Raw genomic sequence first — 18234 nt, forward strand, 5'->3', positions numbered from 1 at the left:
CAAAGGCAAAACCTTTGGGAGGGAACCGTTTGGAGAAATGCATGATCCTGGGAAGTAATAACCTAACTGTCTCTTTGGGACATTTTTCCCCCATTGGGGGAAAAGACAGGGCCCAAAAGTGGTTGGATGTATCTACCTCACTACCTCACTTGCCTCTCCCTTTCTTTCCTGGGTGGAGAAAAGGCTAGGAAAGCAACGCGGCCCTACTTACCCCTTCTAGGCATGAGCCCCATCTACCCGGGGCTGCTCACACAGGACAAGAATATCCCAAAGTGCCCAAAGAGAAACAGGGCCAGCCGGGGCCCGCCCAGACTAGCCCTCTCATAAAATGAGCTGAAGCAAACTTTATCTTCCCTTGGGTCTCTCTCTCTTTTTTTTTTTTTTTTTCCTAACTCTTCCTTATCAAAACTGGAAAATATAAAATACACTGAAATATGTGGTTCAGAGGGGACGGTAGAGGGGAACCTGTAGTCTGTATTTTTGCTGAGAGGTTAACTATTTATACTTCACTGCGAATTTGTTTGTTAAAGTGTTAAGTCAAATTAGCCATTTGTTTCTAAGGGTGGCAAGAAGCAGCTTTATCGCATTAGGAGGAGGGCCAGGGAAATGGGCAACAAGTATTGGGGGGGAAACGGAAGACTCTGAGATATCTTGATGCCTTTGGGGATCAGGCCTAAAGGAAACTTTGTGGTAGCATTAAGGTCTCTGGCAATTTTTTTTTTTTTTTTTTTTTTTTTTTTTTTTTAGTATAAGTTCTTTTTCACATAAAGACTTCACAGCTCTCTACCTAATAATTGTCTACTGAGAAAATACCCAAAGACAAAAAGGGTTTTGCAATGACACTTACATTTGAAAAATAGAACACTGTGCACTTATGGGAGGTGGACTATATATTTAGCTAACAAGCAAGTCTTGGGTGGACACTTGGTGCCACGGCCCCACAGTCCGAGACGGGCCTGGGCTGGTGGAAGGGATACTAAATTTAGACTCAAGCTCAGCGTTCCAATTCTGCTCTTTCCGATTCTTCCATTTGCTAAGTGTGACCTGGGCTCCTGCACTAACTATGCAGGACTTCTTGGCCTCTCGTTCCCAGGGGAGGAGGGATAGTGGTTTGTTGTTTGTTTGGTTTCATTTGTGTCGGTGGAGAGAGGGAAGTAGAGCAGCTGGAGATGTAGTTGAGGTATCTGGCACCTGGAAAGAAAAGTAGGAGGGGCTGAGCACCACACAACAGGGGAAGGTATACAAGTCCAGGCTGTGCGGAATCAGATCCGGGGCTGTTGTCTAGGAGAGCCAGAGGTCACGCTCAACAGTATGTTTTTGAGAGGACAGGGCCAGCATGCTTGACTATATGTGAATCAAAAAGGTAGCAAAGCAGAAGTAGGAAAAATATTAAAATCTAGCTTAACTGGATACAAAAATATTTAAATAACTATAGAACTATTCATACTCATTTCTTACTATTTTGGCCTCATGATGGTACCTGTACTATGACCGGTAAGTTCTTGCATGTGTGCCCACTTAATTTGTGCTCATCTCAGACATGAGATCCGCTGTGTTCCGATTAATCACTGGCAACTCGAATCAAAGGGGACGTTTCTGCGGGATATTCACACAATACTTGCCATTACCGGGTGTGCTTGGTAGATGAACAAGAAAGGAACTATCTAGAAGCCGAATCGTATGGTCATCTACCAACGCTTCCCATCAGGCTTTTTTTTCCTTAGTCTACCCTGGCTGGCTGTTATAGGCTTCCCCTCTGAGCACGCTCTCCAGGTAGTCACTTAGTCTGTGAGTAGTTCTCTGCCACTTTACTTCCTACTCCTTAAGAACCAATCCTTACAAATTCCCGTCGTTTGATGGAGACAGTTGTAAAATCAGAAGACCCCCATCAACCCCCACATTATAAATTGTCCCAGACATAGGAGGCTCAGTTCTATTTTTAAAGTTGTCGGGAGACTATATAGCTTTGTTCAATAACACACATTTCCAGTTTTCACTGTCAACAACTCCCACTAGCAGGAATTTTTTTTTTTTTTTTTTTTTTTTTACGTATAGCAAAGCTCTCAAATGTTGCAATCAATTAGAATTCCATGGAATAGTAGATCTAATGATTAAAAAATTCCAGAATTATTCTGTGAATGTCTCTCCACTTAGCTAGAAGAAGTCCATTTAGGCCAGGGAGGCAGGAAAGGCTAAGAGGTAAGGCCAGGCTCTCTCGTTCCAGACTTGAGGTGAGCCCACCCTGGGGTCTTGGTCTCTCTCCTTTGGAGGAGTGCAGACTGTTAGCTGGTTGCCCAGTCTTTGTCCCTTAATCAAACAGGCTGGACTTGCTCTCAGATTTCCTGGAGCCATCCTCTTTTACTGTCCTCCTGCGGGCCTCCAGTTCCGCTATGGCAAGGCCAGATTTGAGGATCACTGGATTGTTTTTGTGGAATGGAGTGTGTGCCTCCTGGAACCTCTCAGGTCCACAAGCCAAGACCTCTGCCCCATGCTTCCTTTCATGAAAAGGGTATGAAATCTGTGCCTTCTCTCGTCTTGCTGTCCTCCCAGGAGCAGCACCCAGTTGGACTTCCCCGGACCACAGGCTCCATGCAGTCCTCGGTGCCCCCGGGCTCGGGTGGCATGGTCTCCGGAGCCAGTCCTGCGGGTCCTGGCTTCCTCAGCACCCAGCCCCAGGCTGCCATCATGAAGCAGATGCTCATTGACCAGCGGGCCCAGTTGATGGAGCAGCAGAAGCAACAGTTCCTGCGGGAGCAAAGGCAGCAGCAGCAGCAGCAGCAACAGCAGCAGCAGCAACAGCAGCAACAGCAACAGCAGCAGCAGCAGCAACAGCAGCAGCAGATTCTGGCCGAGCAGGTAACACGATTCATTTATTCATCAAGCATTTATTCAGTGCCTGGTGTCTGCGGGAGAGTTCCAGTTCATGTCCTTTGTCAAAATAGTCACAGTCCAGCATTTCCCACAATCACAGAAGACCCTGCAGAAGGTAGACCTTTCAATTACTTAGGCTTTTTCTTAGAGTGAATGAGTTTGTTCTTAAAAGACAGGCCTTGGCCATCAAGCGAAGGCCCATTTGCCAGAGACATTTCTTCGATTCAAGCCCGACTCCTTTTCTTCTGGTTTCTGGTGCAGGGGTCTGCGCCCATCAGTATGGGGGCTGGGAGGCTGCCTCACATTCTTCATAGACGCTAATATTTCTAGCACGAAGAGAAAAAGAAAATAACTCAGAGAACTTTGCTTCTTGAAGGAAAATGTCAGAAGGAGGGATCGAGGAGAATTCTACAGAATTGGTCATGAACAATGGGACAGGAACAATAGAAGAATAATAGGGCTCACAGAACTACCTGGAAACCTGAACTCAGGGTCACGGAAAGGGTGCAAACTTAAGAAGATTCCCAACAGCTTTAAAACAGCTCAAGAAATCTTTGAGTTAAAGGAAGGCCTAACACAAATAAAGCCTTACCTTCGGCATCTTTGTCCACCCTTGCCATATAATTCCTCCAGCTTTGGAAGAAAGCCTTCCCTGAGAGCTGCTTCTGTAGGTCTGTGTGTTTTGTTTTTCAAGATGGCCATGCCTGGTTCCCTAGCATCCCGGGGAAGGCCTGAGGCCTTCCACAGGAGATGGCTCGCTGGCTCCCGTGGGGTCTGCACAGGGCAGCTCTCTCTGATGACAGGAGGTGGGTGTGAGGTCGTCATATGAGGCTGAGAGCCCAACAGAGCTCTGCGTGCCAGTTCCCCTCCCAGAACATTCCTAATACAATCCGAATTTTGGAAATTTATCAATACATAAAATACAACACATATGCTACGTACACGTATATACACACAGTATGTGCCCGTATCTGTGTCTCCATCTGCACATGGGATAGTTCGTGGGACGCAGACCCGCCAAGGCCCCTACCAAGAGCTGCAGTTCAGAGCAACACCACCAGTCATCCCCCAAGGAGAAAAATCCTACTGCTGAGCCCGGTTCCCGTATGTTCCCTTCTTGACTTTTGTTCCTGAGCAGCTGTGTAATTATCTCCCCTCTACCAAGGTCGGTCAGCCGCCTGGCAGCTCCTGTACAAACAAACCTCTCACCCTCTCACCCTGCATAAGGTGTGTGACAAGGCACCGGGCTCACATGTCTCAGGCAGTGACAAATGGACACTGGGCTTTGGACGGCCTCTCCTCCGCCAATCCAGTGAGGGTCGGGCACGTCTGATGCTCTGAGCCGTGGCCTGTGCCGTGGGTGCCATGACCCAGGGGCAGGTAGGGGACGGGGTAGCCAGGCCAGCTGGGGGGGGGGGGGGGGAACTCCGCGAGGGCAGCCAAACCTCAGGGAGCAGGGCGCCCCTCTGAACCAGGATGCAGAGAGGCACAGGGCTCCTTGGAAAAGATCGGGAAGCGGGTGCCATCCCCAGCAGGTTGTGGGCACCAAGCAATGAGGAGGGACTGAGGGCAGAGCAGTGTAACTCAGGACGTGCCCCATCCTTTGCTCGTGTAGGGTTTTGGAAGAACCTCTGACCCTCCCTCCTCATGGGCCAGGTGAGGTTCGATCAGTCCCCAGCCTTTGTCCTGGGACCAGGGTAAGGATCACGTGGACTAAGGCATGCAAGATTCTTGGGCGACCGTGCGCAGGTGTGGGGGGACCTGTCCCGTGCCCCCGGGGTCCCAGAGTGTGCCATGAGGGCTGCGGCCATGAGGCCGGTGGGACAGGGCCGAAGGGAGGCTGGGAGGCTGCGGGGAGGCAGGTGCTCGGCCCGTCTGCCCGGGCGCGCAGTTGATGGGGCGCTGTCGCGGGGCCTGCAAGTGCTGAGCCATCAGCCTTTGGTCTTGAGGACGCTGTTGCCACACGGATGCCACGCTGACTTCCTTGGCGCTGCGCCAGCGGCCCCGGTGTCCTACTAACCTGCCTGCGGAGCCCAGCGACTAGAGAGCCTGGGGCTTCCTGAACGCCGGGTGAGGGGCGAAGCGGGGGACTGGGGGCTCTGAACCGGTTCTGGTGGACTTCGGAACCACGGCAGAGCGCGTGCAAAGCACGTGTGACTTAAGTGTTTTGATCCCTCATTCTCAAAGAGCACGGAGCATGTCACCCCTCGTGCATTCACGAAGGTTCCACGGAACCTAGGATTTTAGACCCAGAAGAGGTGTTGGTGATCGTGAAGGCTTTTGTATTTTACCCGTGAGGAAACTGAGGCCAGGGCGCTCGTGCGATTTCTCGGAGCTAGGGAGGCACGGCCCAGGACTGGAACCGGAGCCCTGACCCCCACCCCGGGCCACCCCGAGGCTGCTGCTTCCAGTGGGCGGTGGGACGCTTAGATGCTCACCTAATACGACAAGTCAGGCTGAGGAGAGGCCCCTGGAGGGCTCGGTTCACTGTCCCTTGCCGCCCAGGAGACTGGCGTGCTTCCTCATCTACACTTTATCCACACAATTAATCAATTTCCACAGTTTGTGCAAAACGCCACGGCAGGCACCGCAGGATGGGGTGAGCGGGGCAGAGGCCTTTCTTTTCTTCGGTTGCCAGAGAGCCGGCTGGCCTTGTGGAGAGAAAGGAAAGGGGAAAAGAAAGAGAAAGAAGATTACAGAGCTGCCCGGAAACAAAAACAAGAGGAAAAAATAGAACTAAACACATGCGTTAGGTGCGAAGTGCTCCAGGGGGGTTATGTGTATGATAAAGACCTTGCTGCGTGGTCTTTAGCAGCCCGGGCGGATGGCAGGTGCCCTGCGACTGTTCCGCGGGGGCTGGAGGGGGTGACGACAGGCCCCTTCCCCTGCCTTTTCCACGTCGCTCGGGGTTCCTCCCCTGTCCCCACGCGGTGTAGGGGGAATCACAGCAGCTGCGAGGAAGCCCCGTGCACGACAGAGAGAGACGAGGTCGCCAGCCTCCTGCCGCTGGCACCCGCCGAGTCCCCCGCGGTTTCCCCAGGGCACGAGGTGTGTTGTACTTGCCCAGGCGTATTTGACAGGCAGCGTGGCCTCGTGGGAATAAGACGAGCCTTTATTTTTATATATATAGCCTCTGAGAAGCCCATCTTCCTATGCTGGAAGCATCTATGTAGGTCATTAGAAATGAGTGGCTTGTCCCCTGAGCTGAGTGGCACAGAGCTAGGAGGCGCATGCAGGCTGCTGTTGGAGAGTCAGGCCGAGACCCCCCCCCCCCGCGGTCCCCGCCCCCCGCGAGCAGCAGGTGTGCCAGGTGCTCCCCAAGGGACCCGCATGGCAGTGACCGCGAGCGGAGCGCAGAAGGCCACCCAGTGCACCCAGCACCCCCGTGGGGCAGACCCGGCCAGTGTGCGTGGAGTGGGAGGGCGGGCTGGGGGCCTCCGGGATGGGTCCAGACTCCGAAGGGGCATCCGGGGCTTGGGCCCAGCCCGCGGGCTGGAGCCAGGTGCTGGTCACGGGGAACGCGTTCCTCTTGTGAAAACCGGTCCACCTCGTGCTGTGTGCACCTGCCCGGACGAACCTCACGCCTCTGCGCAGCGCTTCGGGCCTTAACACGGCCTTCCTCAATGCTGCCACGATGTTTCATTGTCTCTCCCCGTGTCACCTCCCTGCCCTCGCTGTCTGTCGTTCCAGCAGCTGCAGCAGACACACCTGCCCCGCCAGCACCTCCAGCAGCAGCGGAGCCCGTACCCAGTGCAGCAGGTCAATCAGTTCCAAGGTGAGGCTGCCCACCCCTTGCATTGTATACCCCCTGGCTGTGAAGTGTACATGCCTGTGTCGCCAGTGGCATCGCCCTCTGGGCGGGGTTTGTGTTCGGGTCATATTAAAAATACTTAAAGGAAAAAATAATAATAAAAATAAAAATACTTAAAGGCAGAGGGTCTCCATCAGTCAGAAGATGCACCTTGGGAGCCCCCTCCTGTGCCATGCATTCCCCGTTCTGGCGGCTGGGTCACACACAGGCCCCGGTGGGCCTCACGGGGGGTCAGAGTGGCTGCAGGGGGCTAGGCTGGGGCAGCCGTTCTTGACCAAACCTACGGAGGTCTTTCCGTAGTTTGATAGGCAGTAAGGACATACTGGCCCCCGGTTGGTTCAAGATCTGCTCTCGGGGAGCGTGGGAGGAACAGCCCTGTGTCACACCTCTCCTGTGAAATGTGACTTTTCTTTTTTTTTTTTTTTTTTTTTTTTTTTTTGAGATGTGACTTTTCTAAGAGAAATATTGGGGATGGGTTGGGGTTGGTTGCATTTTTTTTTCTTTTTTTTTTTTAACCTCGTTTGCTTTCTTTTTTTTTTTTATTTTATTTTATTTATTCATGAGAGGCACAGAGAGAGAGAGAGGCAGAGGGAGAAGCAGGCTCCATGCAGGGGGCCCCAAGCGGGACTTGATCCCGGGACCCTAGGATCACTTCCTGGGCTGAAGGCAGACGCTCAACCACTAAGCCACCCAGGCATCCCAAACCAATGATTTCTATTAAGAACTAATTAAAAAAATGAAATCCTCTAAACCCAGCATAGCATCCCTTGACTTTTCTAGGTTCATAACTCATTCATTATCTTTTGGAATAAAGGGACCCACCGAAATTTAATACTTCTTCTGTATTTCGAATTATTCTGTATGCTTTGGGTCCAGTTTAAAAGTTCTACTCTGAACTTTTCTAAAATCCCACCCCCTAAGTAATCAACCTAGAAATTTAGCTGTACTTAATATAAGCAGCCGGTGACATTGTAGGGTCCCTGAGCTGATTTTTATACACTTTTTTCTTTTCTTTTCTTTTTTTTTTTTTTTACTCCCTTCCCTATTTTATTTTACTAACACCTTAGATATCATAATGTTATGTATCTGGGAAAATAGCAAATTGGTAGATAAGAAGTATTGTCCTTGGAGAGTTCTGTTAGGAATAACTTGCATGAGAACCTCCACGCATTCTCACCACTACACATTTCAAAGGTTTAATGACTATCTTTCTCTTATTGAGTTTTATGCCTCTGGGCAATGTTACATGCCTATGGAGAAATGCTTATTTTTCACAAATACAGGCTTCCTGTGAGTGAAAAAGGAAAACAGACCCTTTTAAGAAAAAATTGCACATGATCTCTATTTGAATATGGAGGATTTTCTTTGACATTGTTACGTTAACCAGTGGACAAGAAAATTAATTTGAGTACAGTGTCCCACAATAATACCTGTTTTGGCTAAAAATAAAAGAAGAAAAAATTAGTCTATTATTTAACATATATAGTAATCAGATAAAGACAAGGTAGTTCTCTGGGCACATTTGCATTTTTTTCTCTATATATTTTTAAAAGCATAAAACTAGATGAATAAAAGTGTTTTGCTTTCTCCTTGGGATAAAAATAAGATGCTGATTGCTGGTTTTAGAGATTCTTTTTTTTTTTTTTTTTTTTTTTTAAGATTTTACTTCTTTATTCACGAGAGACACAGAGAGAGAGGCAGAGACACAGGCAAAGGGAGAAGCAGGCTCCATGCAGGGACCCTGATGCAGGACCTGATTCCAGGACCCAGGGTCATGACCTGAGCCAAAGGCTCCACCACTGAGCCACCCAGGCGTCCCTTGATTGCTGGTTTTAAAATGCCCCCTTTTAAAAAAAATAAAATAAAATAAAATGCCCCCTTTTGTTTTTCTTAAGAGTTCCACCTAGATAAGACAGTCATCGTATATAAAAATAGAGGTTGGCTTGGATTAAGGCTTCAATACCTCTTAAAAGGCATTGCAGCATTTCTGTCCTCTGAAGAGAGGCACCTATATCCCACTCACCAAAGTAGCCCAGACCATCTCCAGTCCCTCAACATAGCGTTTATAAACATACAAGAAAAATGTCCAAAATATGAAAGTCTTTTTGTTTCCAGCAGCTCATCAGCCTGTTTATGTAATTTGGGTCTAGCCAATCAGTCTCTGAGTCAGCAATATTTTCTCCTTAAATTTTTTTTATAAACAACTCAATAACCCATTTCACCACAGTTGATCAGATTGGCCATGCAGTCAATACAGATTTAGTCGTTAAGGTCACAAAACTTCGTAACAAGATTACAAATTGCAATATAGACTTCCATCCAGTGTTTAACAGGAACTTTTGATTTTTTTTTTAAATCACTTAGATATAATGAAGCTTAAAACAGAAAACTGAAACATTTCTAGAGCTCTCCCCCCAGCCCTTCCAGCTTTGCCCACAGAAACCATTTCATTTCTCAATGCAGCATGATATTGATCTCAAGCCACAAAAACTTAAGTTATAATGAAAATTCCCATAATTTTCTTTCTTAAAGAAAGAAAGAAAATATGGAGACATATGTGCTGCCCAAAAATCAATAACCCCATCAGGAAGATAGAAACACACTTACTGCCCAGGTGCCAGGCTTAACAAGCTTACACTGTTCTCATCTGGTTTCTCAACCCAGTTCCAGGTAGTATCGCATTTGCTTATAATATCGATTGGCTCCCATGCTGCATCTTTTTTAAGTGTCCAAAAAAAAAAAAAACTATTTTTCTTTGTCTCATAGACTTAATCATTAGCAGGGACACAGGAAAAAAAACTCATTTTTGTGCACCTCCTAGCCCTTTACAACATTGACCAGAGTTCTGAGGGTGACATTTCTATTCTCTTGGCTGGAGAATCTGGAAATTTCCTAGGACCATGTAAAGAGGGACTCACTGTAATGCCTAATTAGAGTTAAAGGAGTTGGCATTCATACTCTGGCCAACTTTTAAACATCATTAAAACCATGTTAGCCATCTGCTAAGAGAAATAGTGCCTATTTGAAGGAGTTGAGTGGACTTGACTGCAGAAATGCAGAAAGTCGGGGCACCTGGGTGGCTCAGTGAAGCATCTGCCTTCAGCTCAGGTCATGATCTCGGGGTCCTGGGATCGAGCCCCACGTCGAGCTCCTTGTCCTGCGGGGAGCCTGCTTCTCCCTCTGTCCCTGCCTCCCTTTCTTTCTCTGTCTCTCATGAATAAATAAATAAAACCTTAATAAAAAAAAAAAAAGAAATGGATAAAGTTCACTGCTGAGGAACAAGAAACAGGATGATTTCTTTTTCTAGCTCAGGAAGCTGGCCAGTTTGCACAGACAGGTTATGATTCAGAGAATCTGGAGCATGTGGAAATCTATAGAGTGGATCCAAAAAATGTCCCATCTGTCGAAACAGCTTCATAACAGAAGCGGTGGCCTTTAACCTCTCGAATCCTGCTCGAGTCTGAAGGGAAATTAGTGTAATGCTCTTTATTGATAGTATTCTCTACTGAACCATGTTCCGCTTCACAAAGAGAAGACACAAAGTGGTCAGCCGTTTCTTCTTAATCTAGCCCAGGAGGTGAATTCCCTCTCACCTCCAAGAATAATGGGATCTGATTGGTTGAGGAGGGCATCATAGCAAGATGAGTGAGAAACAATTTGCTTTTCAGATGTGAACAATAATAGCAGAGTATATCAAGCCAACTACAAAAGCGTGGGTCCTGTACATCTCTATTTTCGCGTGTCTGTTTATAGGAGTTAGCAGTGGTTACCTCTGGGTGGGGGGTTTCAGGTAACTTCAGTTTTCATCTCTGTACTTTTCGATAGTTTCTGAATTTTTTTTTACGATCACCGTATGTTATAGAAGAATGACTGTTGCTTACTAAGGACTTATCATCAGAGTAGACCCTTTCACGTGGAAGTGTTTGTCATGCCTGAAGACGATCCCAACAACACGTAAGTTGTTGATGGCGAGGAGTGAACGGGTATGTCTTACTCTCCCCTGTAGGTTCTCCCCAGGATATAGCAGCCGTGAGAAGCCAGGCAGCCCTCCAGAGCATTCGAACGTCACGGTTGATGGCACAGAACGCAGGCATGATGGGCATGGGGCCCTCGCAGAACCCGGGGACCATGGGCACGGCCCCAGCCCAGTCGGAGATGGGACTGGCCCCTTACAGCAATCCGCCTACCAGCCAGCCGGGAATGTACAACATGAGCACAGGAATGACCCAAATGTTGCAGCACCCAAACCAAAGTGGCATGGGCATCGCACACAGCCAAGCCCAGGGGACAAGGCCGCCCGCCTCCGGGCCAGGGGTGGGCATGGTGAGTGGTTTTGGGCAGAGCATGCTGGTGAACTCGGCCATGGCCCAGCAGCACCCGCAGATGAAGGGGCCGGTGAGCCAGGCCCTGCAGAGGCCCCAGGGCCCGCCCCGGCTGCAGGGCATCCTAGGGACCGTCCAGCAGGGGACGCAGGGCTGGCAGCAGAGGAGCTTGCAGGGGGTGCCCGGGAGGACTAGTGGGGACCTGGGCTCCTTCAACAACGGCGCCGGCTACCCGCTGCAGGCTGGCCAGCCGCGGCTGAGCAAGCAGCACTTCCCGCAGGCGCTGGGCCCCGTGGTGGACGCGGCCGCGGGCGCCCCCAGGCCCCTCGCCCCGGCGGCCGCGGGTCGGCAGGTGATGCCCGCGCTCCCGGGGCAGCAGGGCGGCGGCCAGGCCAGGCCGATGCTCCTGTCCGGCCTGGGCCAGGGGGTGCCCGGGCTGCCGCCGTTCGGCCCGCCCCCGGCGCCGCAGCAGGTGCCCAGCGGCGGCTTCGGCCCGGGCCAGGCCTACGAGCGGAACCCCCCGCAGGACGGGCCCTACGGCTTCGGCGGCGACGCGGCCGCGGCTCCGTTCCCCGGGCTCCCCGACGGCGCGGACCTCGTGGACTCCATCATCAAGGCGGGGCCGGGGGACGAGTGGATGCAGGAGCTCGACGAGCTGTTCGGGAACCCCTAGCCGGGGAGCCCCAGGAGCCCGCGCGTGACAGGGAAACAGGCTGTCGAGCCGGCCCCGGTTTTGTTTCGTCGACCCCGTAAACTGAGCAGAACTGCAGCCGGCCGACCGGGAGAGCGCCGGGTGCCCCGCCGGGCCCGGGCCTGCTCCCCCCGCTCCCCGCGGCCATCGGGCCAACCGCGCCGCGCCGGGCCGCACGGAGGGAGACGCGGTGGAGGCAGGTGCGGCAGGTGCGGCAGGAGGGGCAGGAGGCCAACCCTCCCGGAGCTGCCCAGCCCCAGATAGAGGCAGATGGGGTAGGTGGGGCAGGTGGGGCAGGCGGCCGGCCCTCCGGGAGCTGCTCAGCCCCAGGTGGAGGCAGGTGAGGCAGGTGGGGCAGGAGGCCGGCCCTCCGGGAGCCGAGGCCGCCGGTCAGGGTCAGGCGCCAGGACTCACTGTATGGGGGCGTCAGCCGAGGCCGGGGACAGGTCCCGGGAGGCCTGGCTGCTGCCCGGTGCTGGCCCTCAGGAGCCCCTCACACGGACCCGGGGGGGGGGTGCGCCCCAGAGCGGGGTGCCGTGTCCCGCAGGTGCACCGAGGCCATCCCGCCTCCCCCACAGCACTGCCCCGGCGCTTCGGGCCTCCGCCCCATCCTGCCCCGGCTGGTCCACGTAGACGCTGGCAGATAAAGCTTTTGCGTTGGGGGGCCTGGAACAGAACGGATGCGGGAACTTCGATGAGGCCTGGGATGCGAAGGCGGCACTGGAGTCGGTCCCCCGACGGTGGCTGGGGGGCAGCTCTCCGGCCCGGCAGGCAGGCCGGCCCTCTGAGCTCCCCGGTGAGCTGCTGTGAGCCCCCGTGAGGCCCGCCCAGGGGCGCCCACGCTGGCCCCCCGTGGAAGCAGCCCAGGGGCGATGCTGGGAAGCTGGCCTCGCCGGAAAGCCCAACCCAGAACACTGGGGGACAAGGAACTGCTAAGTCACTTGCTCCACCTGACACGTCTGGACAATAAACAGGAGGAAGACACGGCTCCTTCCACGGGGGCAAAGTCCTCCGCTCCAAGAGCCCGTACAGGTGTCCTCTCTGGGACTCTCTCCCGTCCCCCGGCAAGGTCTGTGCGAGGCTTGGGCAGCCTGGGCTCCGGAGCCCGAGGCCCTTGCAGCCTCTGCAGGCCTTGTGGCCTCATCCTCGTCTAGAGAACTGGGGGGGCCAGTGCTCGGCCCCCACCACATGCTCGCTCCCTGCGTGTCCCAAAGCCTGGCTCCCTCTGGGGCCCACTCAAGGGGGGCTGAGGCGGGGGCTCCGTGGAAGGCGGGGTGCACACACTGCCACTGGCTTTGCTCGCACGTCGAGGTGGTGGATGCACCAAGCCAGGGCGGGCTGGAGGACAGAGGAGGCCCAGACCTGGGCTGTGCTCCTCCTGGGAACAGGTGGTGGCAGCTGACCACGACCTCCTCGCCTGGGAGGGACACCCCGCCATGGAAAGTCTCGAGTAGAAACAGATAAAAACCAAAAAAACAAACAAACGAAGTAAACGAGCAAGACGGAAAACCATTACCTTTATCTGAAAGGTACAGGAAACATAGAAGCAATGATGAGAAACTGGAGGTGGCTGAGGGGGTGCGGGGGGCTCCATTACCTTTTAATAGCTTCCTCCAAATGCTTAGTACTGGGACCAACTCAATAGAGAGGTAGACTTTCATAAGGTTGTTTTGTTTTGTTTTTGTTTTTGTTTTTACTACGGTGCTGATGTATATGTAATGTCTAAAAAAAAAAGTTATTTGTAAATAAGTTTTTACAATACTGCAGATATCACTGGGTCTACTATCTGTAAAAAATATACATATAAATATATATATACTGTTTGTTTAAAATAGAGTATTTTTATTTCATTCCTTAACTCATCATCACAGCAGTGGTATATTGCACTTCAGATGACATCTAATGACTAATTTGTACTGTATGACCTATGGCAACTTGCTCCATTTTATTCAGATTTTTCTAGTTTTCTGTTTTTACTTTGTACATTGAGCATTGCTTATTTCCTTTTAAGAAATGTACAGAACTCTGAAATGTAGAAATGAAGTGATGTTGACATACCACTTTTAAAGAAAAGAAAACAAATAAAAGATCATTATCTGAATCAACCCAAAGCATAGTTTATTTTAGGATTGTCACTGGATCTCCCACCTAAATTCAACAGATATACAATGCCTGGGTTTTAGTTGATTAACTGCAGTTCTTGTCTCAAAATTCTTGATATCATTAAACCTTTATTTAACAGTGGAGATCAATCATTTCCAGTCACTTTAATTCAACCACATAACTAAAACTTTCAAACTTTGCAACCCGAGGGATGTAGCAAAGGGAAGAAAAAAGTTAGCGTTGAAAGGAACCTACTGAAGTCCCTCCCATTTGTAGATTCGTGCTGAAACAACTCAGTTTTTTTTTTTTTTAAGATTTTATTTATTTACTCATGAGAGACACACACAGAGAGAGGCAGAGACACAGGCAGAGGGAGAAGCAGGCTCCATGCAGGGAGCCCGACGTGGGACTCGATCCCAGAACTCCAGGATCACACCCTGGGCCGAAGGCAGGCGCTAAACCGCTGAGCCACCCAGGGATCCCCACAATTCAGTTTTCAACTGGTTCATTCAGAGGATTTAGAAAATTGATGATAAAATTTTCATTAAAAAAAAAGGGCTGCCTGGGTGGCTCAGTGGTTGAGCATCTGCCTTGGACTCAGGGTGTGATCCCGGGTCCAGGGATCAAGTCCCGCATTGGGCTCCCCACAGGGAGCCTGCTTCTCCCTCTATGTCTCTGCCTCTGTCTCTCATGAATAAATAAAAATCTTTAAAAATAAATAAATGGAAGAAAGAAGGAAGAAACCTCAAGGAATATATGGAAGGGAAAGTAACACAGGGGCCTTGCCCCACTATAGTGGACACCGCCTGTGCACGCACCCACGCACATACCCCATGGACACCTCATTTCCACCAGCCCTGGCCGCATCTCTCTCCGAAGGACCGCCCTGGGCCCGGGCCTGGCTTTGCCTGCACCATCTACAGGTTATTGGGGATGGTAAGAAGTGTACATTTCTCCAGATCCACGGGAGTCAGTGACCCACTAGTGCTAGAGTGTGAGGACGGGGTCAGGTAGCCTGGATGAGCTCCAAGGTAGGATGTAGGTTCTAGAGCCCCGCTGTGGGATCGGGCAAAGGCTGGGACTTCGCCTCTAGTTGCCCCTTACCTGGCTTCTCGCCCTTCCCCACTCTGTTCTGATTACCCTCCTGGGGGCCCTCCGTTGGTGAATCACACACATGTGACTCCACCCCTCCCCTTCTAGGAGACTTGACCTAAGACTTCCCATCAAACTGGAAAAAGCATAGTCAAACGACACGATTCAAAACCATCTGGGTTAAGCAGCAAAATAGGCCACAAGCACGGAATAAAATCATCATCAAAAACAGACCCAAAACAGGGATCCCTGAGTGGCTCAGTGGTTTAACACCTGCCTTCAGCCTGGGCGTGATCCTGGAGACCCGGGATCGAGTCCCATGTCGGGCTCCCTGCATGGAGCCTGCTTCTCCCTCTGCCTGGGTCTCTGCCTCCCTCTCAATCTCTCTCTCTCTCTCTCTGTGCGTCTCTCATGAATAAATAAATAAGATCTTAAAAAGAAAAGAAAAAAAAAAAAACAGACCCAAAACAAAGGTGAGTTTTAATGCGTACCAACCAAGACGAAGACTGCAGTGGACGAAGAGGCCGGCCCTCCCCCCAGGGGCCTGGGGTTCAGGGCTGGAGGGAACAGTGGGACGCCAGGCTCTGTGCCAATGAGGCTCAGCACTCCTGCAGGTAACAGGAGGTTGAAGGATGAACGGATTCGGGCGGTAGGGGCAGGAGGGTGGGAAGGCTGATAAACAGAAGAGTGCAGTACTTAGTCTAGTCCCGAGTAACTAAAACCACACGTTTTCATTCACACGAAAGTGTGTTGTGCACTGGACGAACGGCAGCCCCTTCTCCTTCGGAACGACTCCTAGTAAGTAATCTTAGGGACCTATTTACAATCCGCAAATCCCAGTGCGGTAAGTGTGTGAAGGGGGAAGAAGCAGAAAGTAGACATCTACCCAGGAAGCCACGAAGCATCTGTCCCAGTGAGAAAGATGTATTTTAGTGCTGAAAGTTAAGGAGTGCCCAGAAGCATCAGGTGAGCTCTCTCACCTGAGGAGCCTGTGACCATTCTTTTCAAGGAAAATTGGAGACAAAGAGCAAAAAACAAATGACCTGGTATTTTTCCGTATTAACAAATACGGCACCCACCACCAACCCTGTAAAGGGGGAGGGGAAGTGCCTGGGAAGGGAATAGGGCTACTTGTTTGTATGCCCGGCCCTGTATCATTTTATTTTTTTGTTTTTTTCCCCCTCTTCTCTCTTCAGTTTTGTCCTCTGGTCTCTTTTTAAGTTCCAAGGACATCTGACTCCCACTCTGGTGTCTCCTGGGTAAGCTACCACAACCTATCTGATTTCATGCAACAGGTGGAGGCAATTATGGCAGCATCCACACAAGTGGGGCCCAAGTGACCCCGCCATGCCCCGGACAGCTGCTAGGCCACCGCTCATGCTGCGGCCCCATCAGTCCCACAGATCCCAAAGCAAGCATGTAGTGCTCAATTTAAAAAAAAAAAAAAAACTTCAGAGCTGAAACCAAAAATCTGATTTTAGGTTTTAACTTCTTAGAAATGATCTTTAAACTTTTCATTATGAACATTCTATTGGACAGAAAAGTAGACAGTACGATGAATAACCACACACCTGCCTCAGTTTAGAAACTAATACTTTGCCATATGTGCTTTACATACATACTTTGCAGAACCATTTCAAATAAGTTATACCCGTTCAGCTACTTCACCCCTCAACCCCTCAACAAGCAGCTCCCAAGAATTAGGACATTCTCTTCCTTAGCTACAAGATCGTTATCACACCTCACACAATTAACATTAATTCCCTAATATCATCTAATTCTCACTTTATATTCAGATTGTCCCAATTGTCTCCCAAATGTCTTCCACAGCTGGGTTTGTTGTTGTTGTTGTTGTTGTTGTTGTTTGTTTTTTTTCCAACCAGGATTTGATCAAGGATCTCATATTGCCATTTGGTTTTTATGCCTCTTAAGACTCTTTTTAATATAGAATAGTTCCCCATCCCTTTTTTCATAACATTTTCTTGAGACAACCTGATTTCTAAAAATAAACCCCATGAACTCATTAATATACAAAACATATATATATAACTCTCAGATCGGAAACTCACATCTCTCAGGCCAGTGTGTTTCCTCCTTGTAGCCAAATTTATAGGAATTAAAATAATCAAGAGGTTGCCTTGGTGACAATAGAATTAGAACAAAGGAAATAAATTTTATGATTCAGATGTCTACGGATACAAAGCTCTGATATCCTAGTGCACCCATCTTTTTCCACAAGTTTTCAGCTAAATTCTGTGTGTGTGAACTTGTAGTTTACCCTTTTATTTTTTTAAGATTTTATTTATTTGAGAGAAGAGCATAAGCAGGGGGAGTGTCTGAGGGAGAAGGAGAAGCAGACTCCAGGCTGAGGACCTGGTCAGGACCCCAAGGGTCATGACCTGAGTGGAAGGTAGACGCTTGACCTTGACCCCCTGAGACACCCAGGTGCCCTTGTAGTTTACCTTTTTAAATAGCTCCAATTCAGATGCAAAATAGAAATTGTTTATAGATCTTAAAGTGTAGGATTGGGGCAGTTGTGTTTTGCCCCCATTTCCTATGGATATGATTATGCAGTAATTGTTCTTTTTTTTTTTTTTTTTTTTTTTTTTTCTATTTTTTTTTTTTTTTATTGGTGTTCAATTTACTAACATACAGAATAACACCCAGTGCCCGTCACCCATTCACTCCCACCCCCCGCCCTCCTCCCCTTCTACCACCCCTAGTTCGTTTCCCAGAGTTAGCAGTCTTTATGTTCTGTCTCCCTTTCTGATATTTCCCACACATTTTTTCTCCCTTCCCTTATTTTCCCTTTCACTATTATTTATATTCCCCAAATGAATGAGAACATATAATGTTTGTCCTTCTCCGACTGACTTACTTCACTCAGCATAATACCCTCCAGTTCCATCCACGTTGAAGCAAATGGTGGGTATTTGTCATTTCTAATAGCTGAGTAATATTCCATTGTATACATAAACCACATCTTCTTTATCCATTCATCTTTCGTTGGACACCGAGGCTCCTTCCACAGTTTGGCTATCGTGGCCATTGCTGCTAGAAACATCGGGGTGCAGGTGTCCCGGCGTTTCATTGCATTTGTATCTTTGGGGTAAATCCCCAACAGTGCAATTGCTGGGTCGTAGGGCAGGTATATTTTTAACTGTTTGAGGAACCTCCACACAGTTTTCCACAGTGGCTGCACCAGTTCACATTCCCACCAACAGTGTAAGAGGGTTCCCTTTTCTCCGCATCCTCTCCAACATTTGTTGTTTCCTGCCTTGTTAATTTTTCCCATTCTCACTGGTGTGAGGTGGTATCTCATTGTGGTTTTGATTTGTATTTCC

General features: G+C 49.9%; 1 protein-coding gene and 1 long non-coding RNA gene across 2 annotated transcripts in view; one reads left to right on the plus strand and one right to left on the minus strand.

Moving 5' to 3' along the window:
- LOC119863905 (mastermind like transcriptional coactivator 3) overlaps positions 1-13800 on the plus strand; it is a 407795-nt gene extending 393995 nt beyond the window's left edge. Inside the window, exons 3-5 of the mRNA XM_038564579.1 lie at positions 2551-2856; positions 6562-6646; positions 10689-13800. Coding sequence (XP_038420507.1) covers positions 2551-2856; positions 6562-6646; positions 10689-11677 — 1380 coding nt within the window. The 3' untranslated portion in view covers positions 11678-13800. The remainder of the gene's footprint in view (positions 1-2550; positions 2857-6561; positions 6647-10688) is intronic.
- Positions 1198-17469, minus strand: LOC111091088. The gene is made up of 3 exons (XR_005373874.1): positions 16960-17469; positions 5310-5522; positions 1198-3197 (listed from the first exon to the last, which is right to left on the minus strand). It is a non-coding gene; the product is annotated as an uncharacterized LOC111091088 (long non-coding RNA).
- Between the last annotated feature and the right edge of the window lie 765 nt (positions 17470-18234).

Source organism: Canis lupus, chromosome 19 (assembly GCF_011100685.1).
Source record: "Canis lupus familiaris isolate Mischka breed German Shepherd chromosome 19, alternate assembly UU_Cfam_GSD_1.0, whole genome shotgun sequence".
Taxonomy (NCBI): Eukaryota; Metazoa; Chordata; class Mammalia; order Carnivora; family Canidae; genus Canis; species Canis lupus.